Source organism: Cynara cardunculus, unplaced genomic scaffold (genome assembly GCF_001531365.2).
Source record: "Cynara cardunculus var. scolymus isolate 2C unplaced genomic scaffold, CcrdV1 Un_Scaffold_929, whole genome shotgun sequence".
Taxonomy (NCBI): Eukaryota; Viridiplantae; Streptophyta; class Magnoliopsida; order Asterales; family Asteraceae; genus Cynara; species Cynara cardunculus.
Window position 1 is genome coordinate 147686 of NW_020200650.1, and position 16649 is coordinate 164334.

General features: G+C 35.9%; 2 protein-coding genes across 2 annotated transcripts; both read right to left on the minus strand.

Annotated features, from left to right (window-relative positions):
- Positions 1-1067: 1067 nt before the first annotated feature.
- On the minus strand, positions 1068-8560 carry LOC112502125 (probable folate-biopterin transporter 4). Its single transcript, XM_025105955.1, has 7 exons — positions 8480-8560; positions 6689-6816; positions 4384-4605; positions 3591-4046; positions 2444-2641; positions 2211-2348; positions 1068-1510 (listed from the first exon to the last, which is right to left on the minus strand). Exons 1-7 carry the CDS (start codon positions 8558-8560, stop codon positions 1249-1251), a joined length of 1485 nt encoding a protein of 494 aa, XP_024961723.1. The 3' UTR covers positions 1068-1248.
- A 2235-nt stretch (positions 8561-10795) lies between these two features.
- On the minus strand, positions 10796-16325 carry LOC112502124. Its single transcript, XM_025105954.1, has 6 exons — positions 15833-16325; positions 13057-13147; positions 12584-12741; positions 12147-12174; positions 11917-12025; positions 10796-11073 (listed from the first exon to the last, which is right to left on the minus strand). Exons 1-6 carry the CDS (start codon positions 16121-16123, stop codon positions 10992-10994), a joined length of 759 nt encoding a protein of 252 aa, XP_024961722.1. The 5' UTR covers positions 16124-16325; the 3' UTR covers positions 10796-10991.
- Positions 16326-16649: the final 324 nt, after the last annotated feature.

The following is a 16649-nucleotide window of genomic DNA, read 5'->3' on the forward strand; positions in this document are numbered from 1 at the left end:
TAACTGTGGTATACATTTTAGGGATTGTTTACCAAACACTTATCCGGTAAGTTCGTATTGGTAAAATTTAACACTTTACTTACTGGATAATATTTTAGTCCAACAAAACTATATTATATGCAACAATTCACCCAGTAAGCACTTATTATGGTAAGAGTCGTCGTCCTCATTTACCGGGTAAGACTCATGGTTCTTGTCTCGCTCTTACCGAGTAAGATTCTTAGTCCTTACCATATTCATCCAATGAGGTAATGTGATTTGATAAGTGCTTACCCGGGTAAGTGTTTGGTAAACGGCTCCTAAGTTGTGGTAAATTTTTCTCATCAATTTACATTCCGCCGCATTGCGCGGGTACACACCTAGTATATATATATATATATAGATTTTCTTCAACTCTCACCTTCTTCATCCTTCATTAAAAGAATTGTAGGATTTTATTTTGTTATTATTGAAACTTTGAAAAACAAATTTCATTAAGAAATAAAAGAAATTAAATGAAAGAGCAAATCAAGAGTTGGAGGTTAAACTTGGGTATACAAAATTATAAAAAACCCCAATTAATTATGAACTATACATTCTTCATATAAGGGTAGAAAAGTCTTTAATATATTCAACATTTAAAAAAATAAAAAATTGAGAAAAAAGATAGGAAAAGTTCTAAGCATTAGAAGGTGCCACCTCATTATGTTTGGTTTCTTCTTTAATATATATATATATATATATATATATATATATAGATTATATTTTTTGTCTTTGTAGTTTTAAAATTACAAGATTATCATCGTTGTTTGTAAAAACAATTAGACTTGATCCCTCCCATTACTAGCTGTTGAAACAGATTTTTCTTGATTTTAATTTTTTAGCTCTAATATTCTCTACATAATAAATATTTTAATATTTAATTATTTATATAAAATGAAGCTTTTTGTTAAAAGTCGAATGTAATTTATTTTGAAGTACTAAGAACCGTAAATGTTTTTAAAACATGGAAACCAATTATTTCGTCAACGGTCGGTTTATTGAGTTCTCAAGAGCTCTATAATAATTACTTTACCAAACAAAATATGATCAAAGGGACAAAGGCATTTTAATATGCATCTGTCTTTCGTTAACCATCGATTAAATGGTCCATTTCGATCTTTTTATCAATTCAAAATCTAAGAAAAACTATACTCGGGTCAATATTCTGCTTACACCTCAACCGAACCCTTAAAAAGATCCCACCAAAATCGCAAGAATCCTTTATATCTATGCCGATATCCCTGTAGCTTCCTTTGGTATCAAAAACAGGAAACCAACCGGCATAAACGTGCAGATGACTTGAATAACGATCCCGTAACTAAGGTTATCAAACGAGCCTGAAGAGATGTTCAAAATCGAAGCCAAACTTGCACCGACAAACGACCCGATTGTGGACCCCAAGTTATTTATCGACATAAAGAGAGCGAATAAAGTCCCTTCAATTCCAGGTGGGCATAGATGTCCTGATAGGATCAAGAAAGGCATGAATCTGCAAGTCAATAATGAAGTTAGTAAAAAGAAAAACATGTTTAAAACTGTCACAAACGTAGACATTTTATCTTCAGGGTCAAGGGGATTTTCCAACTGTTATCTTCAGGACCCCATGGGATTAGCCGAAGTGCACATAAGCTGGCCCAAACACCCATGGTTGTACCTTCAGAAATAGTAAGATCCTTGGCGCAAAAAAAGGAGTTGATCCGTATCATCTTGACTTGGTTATGCTTCCTCTATTTGACTTATAACAGGTCTTAGTGATCCTTAATGGCTCGTTAATGAGTCATTTTGGTCTAAGTGAGTATAATGGATCATATTCTCCTTAACGAGTCTAAGTAGTTCATAATAGGACTAAGTGGGTCATAATGAGCCTGATTAAACCAAAGCAAAACCACTCATACCCAGTATTCTACCCTTAATTATGAAATGAAAACCATTACTCTCTTTATTATTAAGGGTAAAATTGTCATTTATTAAGTAAAAGGTGTAATAATTACACAATTCTGAAACCGTATGCCTTTTTCATTGTAAACATCCATATTGAAACGGAGGGAGTAATAAAATCCTAGCAAATCCCATGAACGTAGGCAAATTAATCAACAGTGTTCGATTTCTTTGTTTCCTCCGATCTACCTAGCCAGAAAAACCGTTCAAAGAAAAAAAATAGTAGCAGCGGAAAGTAAAGAAGTGCTTACTTGAACTGATTGACCGCATCCGAGAGAGCTGACCCGAACAACACCATTGTCTGATCTGATATGCCTAGTGAAACATTCAATCTAGTAACCAAGACTACATCTAGAAGTGTTAGCAAAGACAGGGCAACATGGGCAAACCTGCACAGATATATAATTTCACGATTAGAACTGATGACCAAAATTAGCAACTTCTTAAGCTTGGTTGTTTGACAGTGATTCTAACAAAATCTTACATGAGAATTCTTCGTAACCTCATCTTCTTTAAAAAACGATTGTAAATGAAAGTTCCAAGCATTAGGCCTGTCCATCCGATAACACGTGCTGTGCCCAGAAACGATGCTTCCAAGTTTAGGACTTCTGTTTGGTAGTAGAACATGACTGTTGAAAGGTTTGGGATTGTCACCTGTGCTAGGAAAAACCAAGCCATTGGTCTGGTCTCGGGGTCAAATCAAATCAAAAGTCAACACTAACAAAATAACCTAACCAAACCAAACAAACTCAGTATATCCCGCTCTAAAGCAGGGTCTAGGAGGGGTGGGGAGCGGCTGATTCCATGAATACCAAAACAAATATTGAAATTTTGTTATCACAAGGATCCCAATTTGCGTGATTGAAGTGTGTTCGAGACAATTAATATTCAAGCATTTCATTGAACATCATGCCGAGTCAAAAGTTGCAATTTTCATGCGAAACAAGGGATATATGTCATCAGCTAAATCAAATTCTAATCATTTATAAGCAATTTGTAACCATCAATGATGAAGTGAAGTAAAGATGCATACTTCCCCTATCTAATGAAAAATTCACAACAATATCTTTTTCTTCTTGGAAATTTTCTTATTAAAATGACCTATTTTCCCTTATTTGAGCAAAAAGGTTGATTACCACCAACCTTGAACGGCCCCGCACGGAACCCACCCCCTAGGAACCACATGTGAGGAGGCATTTCAGAGCCGACTTGGCAGCTGAGGCTAGCAGAGAGGTTCAAGCCCATCTCTACAGGATTCGAACTTGAACCTGTTGAGCAAAGTCGCTTCTCTTCTTTGCCAACTGAGCTCACTCGCCCCCTAGGAACCACATGTGAAGAGGCATTTCAGAGCTCCCTCGGCGTTTGAGGCTAGCAAAGGGGTTCAAGCTCATCTCCGCAAGATTCAAACTTGAACCAGTTGTGTATTTGATCAAAGTCGCTCCGCCCCTTTGCCAACTGAGCTACAAGCCCAAGGGCCCTATTTCCCCATTATTAGATCACAAGATAATAATAGCATCCATTTTGGTCCATATGATTCTTGGGTTGTTAAACTACTTACCTAGTCAAATGTCACGTTTATTTTGGGATGGTCGGAGTATAAGATATTGTAAAGATAATCCATCATTTCATACCTCAGAATAATTGGCTGTCGGAAAGCCTTAAACAAAGTATAACCAGCGACTCTTAAAGACCGAAACCATTGTGACGGGAAAGATCCATCTTTTTCAGGCATCTTATCATTGTTTCTATTGATCGTTATCTTCTTTTTCTTCTTAGATCCTTTCTTTCTCCTCAAAGTTTTGGTTTTGGGCATGCCAGTTGAGAATTCATCTTCATCTGATATATTTCCATTAGGTCCATCATCGCCATTGGAGGTAGAAACTTCTGATGAAGGCTTACTGCATACAGGACTCTCCTTCACAAAAGCACACGACAATAGCTGTACCGTTGGCAAAACAGCAAAAAGCAGAAATATGTTTTCCATCGGGAAGTTACTTAGTGCATGTCCTCCTAACAAACTCCCACACATTCCCCCAAGAGCCATTGTCATCCATGATACTGACTGCAGGTCGCCAGCAAATTTAGCCCTGATCAAGAGTAAATTGGGGAAATGATGAAAATTAAGAAACTTTAACCGACAAATATCAATCATATAAACAATTACATAAACCCAACACGTAGTAAAATAGCCCAACACAAAGTTCAAAGAAAAGAAGTGAAAAAAGCAGCTGCTTTTTGAGCGGTCCAACTCAAAGTGAATGGATCTCACCCGTTAACTATTAAAATATTATGAAAATTAAACAATCCATATCAATTTTTTGACCTCAAAGTCAAAGTATACATCATTCTTCTGAGAAAAGGAATCTAAGAAGAAAGAAATACAACAAAAAGAAGACAAACAGGAGACTGAATGGATAGACATACTTCTCAAGTCTTGCTGCTTCAGCAATCATCGCATCAATGACGACATCTGCCATTGCAGAACCCAGATTCTGCAATAATAAGAAGATCATGAGTTGATCTCTGGAATTTCTTATGGATTCCTGCAGACCTAGAATCACCCATGGAAAGAGCGAGAGAAGCGTTGCAATGACTAAATAAGGAATCCTTTTCCTTCCTTTGATGGGGATACAATCTGACAAAATTCTGCATCCAAAAGTGCACACAAATAAATACATCAATAGGCCAAACCCAAAAAATGGAAGTTAATCCCCCAATTGACCAATCAAAGTTCAAAGATAATCAGCCTTCATAAACTTGCATATTGATTTCAAATTATGTCCATATGCACAGCCATTTTATAACCATCTCATTGGTTATTTTTGGTGATCTCTGATGATGGTTGAAATTCTATTCAGTCTGCAGAGGGGATCAGCAAGGGATCATGTAATATCCCTTCACAAATCCGCTCTGATTGTGACCAATGAGCTCTTAAGAAGCCTTTGGTAGTGGGCCACCAATAATTTCCCACCATTGTTTTAGTTGTTTTAGTTGTCCGAGGCGGTAAGGGTCCCGGAAGCCGATGCGTGATACTGATGCGCTCGCATCACGCACGTGATGCGCCAGGTATTCAAAAATACTTATAAATTAATTCTACATATCAATTTCTACCTTAAAAATAGTTACCTATCAAAATAATTCATTTATAACATAAAGTAGTTCAAAAAGTGGCATTAGAATCTTAAAAAGTTCGTGAATCGGAATAACAGAACACACAAACTACCACCATGAAGAACACAAGTAAATATCTAATAGTTTCCAATCCCTAAACTAAATGACCAAGTGACCAACTAATACTCCCCAAGATCAGCATCATCAAACCCCAACACGGGTTCATCCTCATCATTATCAAACCCTCCAATATTTGCTTCCACCTCAACTTCATCATCTTCATCCTAAAGAGCATGTCCTTTTCCTCTAGCACTTCTAGTTCTTGATGGACCCGACCCATCATCATTTACTCTCCGGCTCCCTCTTGATGCTCTAGTGAAATGAGAAGTCTCATACGTCCCGGAAGCTCTACCCACGTCATCCCACGTAAGATCATCATCAATAAACACCAAATCATCATCTTCATCATCATTGTCCATCCTCCCCATCAACCACTCATTACTTTCTCTTTTTTTTTTTGGCTGTACGACAACAACTCACGTTCTATTTCTTTTTTAATCTGATTGATATGCGAGTGCGACTTCTGCTTCTTCTATTAGTGGTTGTCGGCTTCTTCTATTAGGTCACCATTCAGTCTCACGTTCTATTTTAATCAACTAAAAAGCCCAACTAAAAACTGAAAAAGGGAGCCCAAACATGAAACATACAGGATGCGCTGATGCATAGGTGATGCAAGCATCGTGTGATGCGTAGGTGATGCGAACGCATCACGGAATCGCTTCGCATCAGCCCATCTAATGTGTTACCTCCAGCGCATCACGCATCAGAGCGCATTATGCGCGCATTTTTAAACCAAGCAAGAGCATAGGTTTGATTTTGCGGATTGCCCTTTGGCCTGACCAAGAACTTATGTAGGATTGTTTGACATTCCATTATATATCGATTGTGCTTTTAAACTCTAATATTCTTATAAGCCTTTATTAAGCTACAATTACTTTGTAGTTCCTATTGAAGTTTTAGCTGTGTAGAGGTTTTATGGGGAGCTATATAGCTAAATGACCTCCTAACAGGTGCTTTTTAGATCCATGACTTCCTGACATGTTTCTAGGGGTTCTTGTGTATAAAAGTGGCGTTCTTGTCATAAGCATTGACATTCTCAAACCTTATTAGAAGGCCATGGATTTTAAATAAATAAATAAAGACGGTTAGAAGGCCATTTAACCAAAGAACCCGTTTTATGGGTCAGCTTGCCACTCATGATAATTTAATAGACAACAATAAAAATGGCTCACTAGAAAATTCAACAAGAAATCTTCTTTTTCTATCAAATTTCCATGTAACAGAGAATTGCAAATGATTATAGAAAAAAGAAGGCATTGTCGTAACAAGCTCAAGAAACCAGAAAGGGGCTTATTGTTTGAAAAACAATTCATTACATTTCCAAATTCATTAACATAAATTCCAGCCGCATTGGCATCATCTCACTTCCTCTTCATGACAGAAAAGGAGAAGTTGCTTGACTCAGTGTACGAGGTGAATGAGGGGCTACTTAATGAAAAGAGAAACCCGCCACTAGAGCGGAAAAAGGATTTTTACATCATAACAGTTTGATCAGTACCCGTATATTGGTTTTATGCTCCATGGGAAAAACGCTATTGAAGTCACAAACTGAGAAGCCGAGGGCGAAAGTTTTAGTCTGTCTTTCAGCTGATAGGAAACCGCTGTCCATACGAACGATCTAAAACCCTAACAAAATAAAATATCGAAACGAAATTTTCCACCTGTTAGTAACAAGAAAACAAATAGTTCAAATAACAAGAAGACAACAGAATATACAACCATATCGTGGCCAAAAATCATCCACAAAACTTCTAGCATACAAACTTAGGAATTTAATATCCATTTTCCGGTTTTAGAGGACCCCGATTGATGGGCATATTATAAATCATTCTAAGTGATCAAATGAAGTCCATCAGGGTGAAGGGAGGAAAAAAGAATTGTGTGTATTGTAGCAATATGAAACATGGAAGAATGGACCCTTCTCTAGCATATTACTACCATGGGTTACTTAGGAGAATAACTTTCTGACGGATGTGACAGATTTTGAGGCGCACTTGAGTTAGAAAAACGTGTTCTTCTGTTAGGCAGAAACGTTCTTAAATCTATCAAAAGATCATGCATTTAAAAAGAATTTGTAAGAAGATTATTCTCCTAACTAACCCTTACTACCATCTCTACATATTTGACTACTTGTTCATCTGAGGTTTTCTAGTACTCCATTCCGCAAAAATAGAATCCGCACTTTACGGTGGTTATATGTGAGTTTTAGTAGTAAGCTTGTGAGAATGATCCTATGAACTACAACCTCCACCTCAATTAAAAATTGTGATATTTGATTAGACATATAGTTAAAGCAGAGTGTTTTGTCTTACAATGCCCTTCAATTAGGTCGTCATTGGTTGAAATCCAACGGATTTAGTTGGAGCCAATCCGATCAAACCATCCACTGGATGTTGGATTTTGTCATCCGATCCAATCCGGTTAACATCAATCCAATGAATCAGATTGAGTCCACCCAATAGTTTCAATCTAATTTTCAACCAATTATTCATATATTTTCCTAATTTCTTAAAACACCACATAAAAACATCAACTAAAAACAATATCGTAAAATATTGTTAAAATATATTTAATAATTGGACATCGAATAGTAAATGAATTGGATCGTTTCAGTTTTCTTGGATGCCGGACCGTCATCCAAGATCTAACTGATTCAATTTGGATGTTAGAAATTTTGTATCCGATCTGATCCAATGACAATTGAATATCCAATCATAGTTGGTCGCTTTTAATTAGATCATCCTGTTCTAACTGGATTGAATAATTTTATGCACACCCCTATTCATTACACAAAATAAAGAGATCTTATAGACCCAAATCAATACCACCAATTAAGTTGTATCGATGATAATTGGCAAATTGGTTATTCTAACTTGGAAACATCCTTCGAATTTTTTTTTTTTTTTTTGTAATTTTCATGAGAACATTCTAAAATGAAAAAAGCAGCATTTTTCAATGGAATGAAAGGTTCACAGGCCTATGAAACATATATCATATACATTCGTATTAATCATTCAATAACTTCACATATAAACATGAAGCAATTGACATCCTAAAATTTGAAATTCCACCATTCAAACATCAATAAATGGAAACCAATCTTGTCTACGACGTTCGAATCTGAAACAAACAACCATAAACATCAAAACAGCTAATCGCATAGCTTGATCCCCAAAACTACCATAACCCGTTAATTCGATCGTCTATGTATCATCATCAAGCGCAATCAAAACCGAAAAATAAATATGAGATGGCTAGCGGATCTTGGATGATATGGATCAAAGTATACCTGAGTGAAGTAAATCAAGCAGACAAGCCAAAGAAAGGAAGTACCGAAGGCAATTCGCAGCTGTTTCAACCACTCAATCATTTTTGTTCCGAGAATTTAGGGTTTCATTTCGGATCTTGATGATTCGATTCTTTGAGAGAGAAAAACGCGTTTACTTGTCGCATTTCCCACCCATTTTTTTTCTTCCAACGGTTTTTCTTTGAATTCCTCCTTCGTTAGTCATTACTCCTTTCACGTCACTCTACATGTTTTTTTTATTCAATGAAAATAAAAATCGTTTTAATATAAATAAAAGAAATTAAATTAATAATTTTTTATAAGAAAATTAATTAAAACACTCATTTTCAAATATGTTAGGTTTCATCGTTTAGCCATTTCTCTTCTTAAATCATCAAAATGTAACTAGGTCTGCAATTTACAAAATAGTCAAAGGATAAAAAAATAAGTTGATGTAAGAACTAAATCTGTAAATTAATTTCAACACTTCTTTATACCTGATTATACTTCAACCCTTCATAAATTAAAAAAAGCTATTTTAATCAATTATCATTAATGAAAATTATTAAATTTGAAATGGATACCAAGAACTGTTGCACATTTTAAGGAGATGCATCATCTCCAATCTTATTAGTTTCATTTCTAAACTCAACTATTATTATAAACTATATAAATTAGTCTCAATTGTTTATTTAGTTTATTGAATATCTGATTCAATGAATATTTTAATTATTTTTTATTATAAAATGTCGATTATAATAAACGAACTTTGATAATATTACATAAATATCCAAATCAAAATAAATAAAGTCTTATCATTTCTATAAATATCTCAATTAATTAGTTTATACTAATGGTTGGAATTGTAAAAGATCTCTCATTCCGATTTTATTTCCTGCATTTAAGTTAATTTAGTCATTAAAATTCGTGTATGTGGCAAAATGAGTTAAAACTTCAGGTGGAAAACGTACAAATCTAAAAGATCGTGTGAGAGTAAGAGTTAAGAGAAAAAATGAACTCCTGATCATTTTTAATCTCATTACAATCCATGGATTACGCTTTAAAAGGGAATTCATGCGGTGCATCTCGATAAACCTCGTTAGTATCGACATTCAATTAGGATTGATCGAACGATGGATATCTCTTCTTACATAACTTTCTTTCTGACCAATACTCAACCCTTTAACTATATGCCAAGATTACATAAAGAAAACATGGAAACCATGTGTTCGGATAGGTAGACATGATCACATGAAAACCCGAAAATCGGTTAAAAGTTGAATCGCAGATAAAGACAGGTAATAAAAATCGGTTAGAAGTCAAATCCAGATAAAGACCATTTGAAATTTGATCAGCTAAAGTGGGGTTAACTAACCTAAACCTGTGCTTGAGAGATAGTTGTTCATACAATGATAAGGGATGTAAACCAATCGGTTTTTTTAGATACAACGTTTTTAAATGATCAATTACCGAAAGATTAATTTATGCACTAATCTTCGTTAGGTGCTGAACATGCGAATAAGCTCGTGGTTTGTATGTTTAATTAGTTCCACAGAGAGAATATTCCATTTGTGTTTAACTAGTTCCATAGAGATATTATTCCATTTTCTCTACATTTTTATTTTAATTTGTATCAAAATAAACGTTTAAAAAAGTAAATTTGTATCAAAATAAACGTTTAAAAAAGTAAGTGTCTATTTTACGATTTACCCTTAGTTATGAGATTGAGAAATTCATTATTCTCTAGAGTATATTGACATTTAGTTAATCAAAAAATTGTAATTATTACACGTTCTAAAAATGTGTGCTTCTTCACTTTTGGAACTAGGGATGTAAATAAGTCGAGCTTCTAACGAGTAATTATTGCACCTTTATCTTGATTTCGAGCTTAATAAATTTCGAGCTTGAGCCAGGAGCACACAAAAAAAAGTTCGCTTAACTTAACGAATCAAGCTCCATAACTCCAATGTTCGACTCAACCCATACGAAAGCTCGATTAAACTTTACAAATAGAGTCGAGCCATTAATCAGGATATAAAAATCATCTAAAGCAAATAAACGATTTAATCGATCTTGAGTTTGAGCTCATAAACGAGCATCGAGCTCGAGCTCAAACATTTGAAAAAAAAAAATATTTGAATTCGAACTCGAGCCCGACTTTGAAAAAGTTAATCGAGCTCGAGTCGAGCTCAAGCCTAATATTAATTTTTCAAGCCGAACTTGAATAACATGCTACTCGACTCGATTCGGCTCGTTTACACCCCTATTTGGAACGACAGAGTAATGACATGAGTAGAACGAAACATTTTAAGGCCCGGATTTGAACAAACGAATAACGATTTCCAATCATAAAAGAACGAGCCTGACCAAGCAACTACAGTATCGCAAATGAATTATATACAACGCTAGGAACGAAAGCTTTTCATAATACTTACAGACTAAACAAGGTTAGAGCAATCGAAAGACACGTTAAGCACACCATGTTGCACTTCTTGTAGTTATGAACGGAGCTCCTTTAGAAAAGCTTCGATATCACATTGCATGAAGTCCAGAATGCCGCGGATGCGACCCTTAGAATAGCAGGATTTTGGTAGATCCTGAAAAAAGAAGACAACAAACAATTCTATATAAGAAACTTAAGGGGCATATTTGGTTTGATGCATTGGTTTTGAGGGATTTGGATTTAATAGAAGGATTCGGAATCTTTGGTGAGTTTGGTTTGTAGGATTTGGAATGGAATTGAATTCCATTTTTATAAATAATTTATAAAAACACTTATTACATACAAATCCTACGAAATCCCATGAAATACCAACCACCCCGTGAGATTTCAAAATGCTATGTTTGTTGGATTTCAATGGAATCCCGGGATTTCAAATCTAAAAAATCCTTTAAACTAAATATGAGATTGTACTGGAATGGAATTCCAAATCCCTCCGAAACCTAATCCAATTGCAAATTTATTTCATTAAAATTACATTACAACATTTACTGGAAATTAGACGTAGAATAATTACAATGTTCACAAATTTATATTTTATTTATATGTATGACGTTTAGCAATATCCCTTCCATTTATCCATTACCCCTTTCATTACCTGTTATCCGTCTCGTTACTCACTATTTTAAATGGATAGGATAACGGAATAACCTCCTTATCCTAACCATTGTCGACCCTAAACATGGCCATAATTGAAATTCATGGGATTATCTCATGACCCCGTTTGAATCTCTCTCTAGAAGGCCCTCATAGAAAGAGGGGAGACTACAACATATACATATATACATATATGCATACATACACACACACACACACAAGTTTGATGGATAGTGTCTAGCCAATATGGGACTTCACCCTCCCAAATTAGAAATTATCGAATTCTTCATAGAGACAACGGGGCCCAAAAATATCAAGAAGCCGAATAAAACAGGTTATGTACCCGATTGCTGTTGCACCCCAAGAAGCAACGTTATAGATAACTTTGCTTCCATCCCATGCCTTTCGAAGCTTTCCCTTTTTCTTTTTCATGGAGAATGTCTTGCTAAGGGCTACAAAAAGAAAAAGAATTCATATAACACATAAAAGACATTCACATGATGCATATGAAGAGATACAATTTTTGAAGTTGTTGCAATGATATTCATAATGCATACAGCTAGCTATACTCACCGTCCTGAAGCTGTTTCGGACTCAAATCCTGAAGAAAAAAAAAGGAACACGATTAATTAACTACAAGATTATCCTATTTATTTGAAAATACAGGGCTTGATTACACATTCATGATGAATATCTGATATGAATAACACGTCCATATTCATGATGAATAGGCCATGTGTCGCATTGTGGGCGGGCCCCAGTTCCTATTGAAAAAGTGGTCCCCGACCACAACAAAAGAACATCACAATTTTCAACAATTATGGTATACTACCTCGACTAACCCCATGGGCCCTAACAATAACAACCAGGAAAGTCCCAGGTAACCCTTAAGAGACTCAAATTGGCGACCTACAGAGAGCAGCCCCGAGGCCTAGCCTTAATTTTCCATTTGAGATGGCCATCGAAGAATTAAATAGATGATATATATATATATATGAGAAGATGCATACCTTAGTTTCTTTAAGGGAAAGCAGATATGCAGCCATGAAGCATGCAATTCCATCCACAATATCATCTTGCCTAACTAAAACATAATCTTCATCCGACACGACGTTTCCTCCTTCCCATAAATCGTTTTCACTGACCATGTCCCAAGAACTATTTTCTTCTAAAATATGTTTGAAAGAGTTGTTAGTAATCATCATTGAAACCACTATCATTATGTTTAATTGAGTTAATAGTAATACATGTTGTTTACTACATTATCTTGTTATGCAGAATGAATTGTCAAAACTCGAGTTCAAAGATGCATAAAAAGAACCAAGTTGTCTTTTACTCCCTTTATCCCATAGAACTACAAAAACATTGATGATGCTGTTAGGTCCATAAGATTCTTATCTTACGCAATTTTGAACATTTGACAAACGTGCAATTTTCACATGACCGAGAGAGTTTCGAGTTGGGAAGAGATTCCGATACATACCAGCTAAATTCTGCGGAACTGTAACCTGTGCACTCTCTAGTTTTTCAAGAAAATCCGGACATTCAACTCTTGACTTGAGTAGACTGCATAGCTACACAACAGAGAGAATTTCAGAATATATTAGCCCCGTATGAGCTGGTGGACAAGAAAATAATTCGGCATTCTTTTCACAAGTTGAATACAAGTATACAACTAAACCAACCAAATCAAACGAACCCAGTATATCTCACCTAAAGTGATGGTAGGGTCGGGGAGGTAAGATGTATGCAGACTGACCTTTACCCCAAAGAGTAGAGCGATGTTCTCTAGAAGACCGTTGGCTTGTGAAAAGTATGACTAAGAAATACAAGTATACAACTAGCAGACGCAGCCAACAAACATGTGGGATTAGAGCCTAGTTTGAACCATAAACCGGTTTACAATTTCACCCAGGGTTTGTAAGAAACTGTTATGACAGACAGACATTTAGGATAACGTATTTATATCTTTATCAATTTACCATCTATTTTTTCTTCAGGGACAGACTTCCTTTTCATGAATCATATAATTAGAATGCTAGAAAATAAAGGCGAATTGTTGAACCTTGTAGATACTATCAGTTTGATTTTTTGTTTCTTGAAACTAATGTTCAGTGTGGATGGGCTTGGTACGCATATAGGATGGAATTTGACAGGACAGGACTTGACGGGTGAGAGTGAGGTATGTTGGGGAAAGAAATGCGGAAAGTTTTAGGGTTTCAATCTGACATGGGTAGTTAAGTAATTTACCAATCTTGTCACATCTCCCTAATTTTTGTTACCTATTTTGGTGTTTTTATCCCATTTGGTCCTGCCCAGTCCTAATCTAATGTCCTGTCAAAGGGACAACATGTTTTTGTTCTGTCCTCTCTTGTTCCGTGTACCAAACACACCATGTATGTGAAGGTGTTCATCCTAACAAGATGAACTATATGCCTATTGACAATTTACACTTCACAAACACCAGAAATATTTGTTTGGCGGATGTACATTCGAGTACACAAGTTTAGGGCAATAAATAGTATAAAAGCTATTTCACCACCATATATCATGCTTGGACCACTTTTTTCCCACCAGTCTTACTTTCCAGCCAAAAAACCAAGTGATTTGACCCATTCATCCTTGTCAAAATGATGTTACGTTAATATTATCAAGGATGAATGTGTTTGGAAATGTTAGTTTTGGCCAGAAAATAAGACTAGTAGGCAAAAGGTGAATGGAAGATGATGCACAACAGCTAAACAAATAACTTTACTGGGAGTGTGGCCAGAAATTATTTTACTGAATAGAACGATGGCCAAACAATTTTTCCTTCCGCTAAAAATAAAGCTAATAAAGAAATAGAACTTAAACCAAACAAGCCCAGTATATCCCACCCGCAGGTGGGATCGTGGGTGAACATATGCATAGACCTGACCTCCCCTAAAGAGTGGAGCGACTATTTTAGTGAAGACCCTCAGCTAGTGAAAAGTAAGAGAAAGGGAGAAAAACACATACACTAAACACTGAAAAGTTAGAATATCAATAAGGGTTATTGAATAAGCGAGGGCAAACAAATAGGAATAGAAATAGAGAAAAAAAAAATATGCTAAATTCAATTTCCTCCATATTAATCAACGCCCCCGACCTTAAAGGCTTATATTTTATCCCTGTAGACCAAAAAAAATCTAATGCAGGACCTCCGCCAACAAACAAAGGGACATCCATACTTCCTTTAAGACATAAGGCATACATTAAATATAAGTTCCCTCAAATCGTCAATCAATTTTGATACCCTAATTCATAAAGATCACGCTTTGTAAATGGAAGCGAAACTCATATATTCAAGAACCATTTGATATTTGGATACAGAGCTTGATTTGGGCAGCACACTAACACACAGCTTCCCGCATCCAACTTTTCTAAGGGTGCGCTTGGTACACAAGACTAGACGAGGGAGGTAGGCGGTGAAAGAATTGCGAAAGGTTTTAGGGTTTTACTCTGACATGGCTATTTTAGTAATTTACGAAGTTTATCCCATCTCGCTGGATTTTGTTCCACCTATTCTGATAGGCATTTTTGTCCCACTCCATCTTCTCCCATACAAAGTCTAAGGGTCTGTTTATTAGCAGTTTATTGAACTTAATAGGACTCACAGCTTATTTGGTCAGCTATACATGACTACTTGGTAGTGGTTAATGATATAGAAAACGTCTTATTCAGTAAGACTCTAGAGAGGAGTTTTACACAGAAAGTCAAGTTTTTTCCAAACCCACCCCTCTAATTAAAAACATGCTCCTTCAATATATGAAAAAACCTTGTCAAACAAAAACCTTTCCAATTTTATACAGCTTGATCCATATACAACTTAATGCAAAACCAACCAAAAAGCCTTAATTGCCTCACCAAATGTAGGAGTACAAATGTTGGGACAACAAGTTTTTGTACTGTGTTATCCTGTACAACATACCAAGCGCACCCCAAGAGAACGGTGATCGTGTAAATAATGAAAAAATAGGTGCTTGTTTTTTTGTTTCATATGATTTACTACGTGATCGTCTATCCTAACAGGAGCTTCAATCGTGAGGCTAGGCATTGGGGCAAAATCAGTGGAAATCCCAATTGGAAACCTCTGAAATCCAAGCTCCTAATCACTTCCTTAATCATACCCTAAATCGATGTTGCTCCAATTTGAGTTCCTAATCATATAATCGCTTCGTCGATTTAACAAAATTGATACAAATCGAAATCGATTCAGCAAAAATAAAGCCCTAATTTACCAAATCAGCCTCTCCATCCTGTGGCTGCGTCGACGACTCACGACGACCGCTGCTCGGCTCCGTAGTATCACCATCATCATCGACGACTTCCTCCCCACTTCCTTCATCATCTTGAATACAGCCAGTAGTGCTAAGCAATTCAAGAGCTCGTTGGCATTGATCAAGAACTGCTTCTAGGGTTTTCCTCTTCACACGAATCTGATTTCTTTCTGAATTCACCCTATCAACACCGCCGCCGCCGCCACCACCGATGATGGGTTTACCACCACCCGACACCTCAACAACCTCCATATATGAAACCCAAATTAATACATATACACAACTTCAAACAGTGAAACCTAAAAGGGGTTTGTTGTGTTGTTTTTGGATGGAAATTGGGTTGGAAACGGAAGAGTTTATCGTCTGAATTCCGTGTGTAAATTGGTAAATTGGTAATTTGGGAATTGTGGTGGGGGAAGGGGGTGCTGGCGTGAGCCGCCTACGTACCGTCTCCATTATTGATGCTATATAATTGGGTATAAGCAAAGTACAAGGAAATCCTGGATTTTTCCAACAAAAATATATAAATATATCATCATACAAATCTCCTATTATTTTAGTTTATTTTATTTCGGTCTATTTCATATACATAATACAACAACATAAAAATCATCACAAAATCAACGAATTACTGGCAGATTGTTAATTATCAGTGAAAATCCGTTAGTGAAGTCCGTTTGTTTAGTAGCGAGAGATAGTATATCTATACTATATTATAAAGCATTTGGCTAAAACTCTTAAAAACTCTTAAAACTCTTAAAAACTCTTACAACTCTTA

Excerpts from the sequence above, each read along its gene's own strand:
- LOC112502125 (XM_025105955.1), bottom strand. The coding sequence starts at position 8,560 with ATGATTGAGTGGTTGAAACAGCTGCGAATTGCCTTCGGTACTTCCTTT. Across the intron at positions 4,606-6,688 it reads AGCATAAAACCAATATACGG|AATTTTGTCAGATTGTATCC; the intron begins GTACTGATCAAA and ends TTTTGGATGCAG. Across the intron at positions 4,047-4,383 it reads GAAGCAGCAAGACTTGAGAA|GGCTAAATTTGCTGGCGACC; the intron begins GTATGTCTATCC and ends ACTCTTGATCAG.
- LOC112502124 (XM_025105954.1), bottom strand. The coding sequence starts at position 16,123 with ATGGAGGTTGTTGAGGTGTCGGGTGGTGGTAAACCCATCATCGGTGGT. Across the intron at positions 12,742-13,056 it reads AGTTCCGCAGAATTTAGCTG|AAGAAAATAGTTCTTGGGAC; the intron begins GTATGTATCGGA and ends AACATATTTTAG. Across the intron at positions 12,175-12,583 it reads TTTCCCTTAAAGAAACTAAG|GATTTGAGTCCGAAACAGCT; the intron begins GTATGCATCTTC and ends TTTTTTCTTCAG.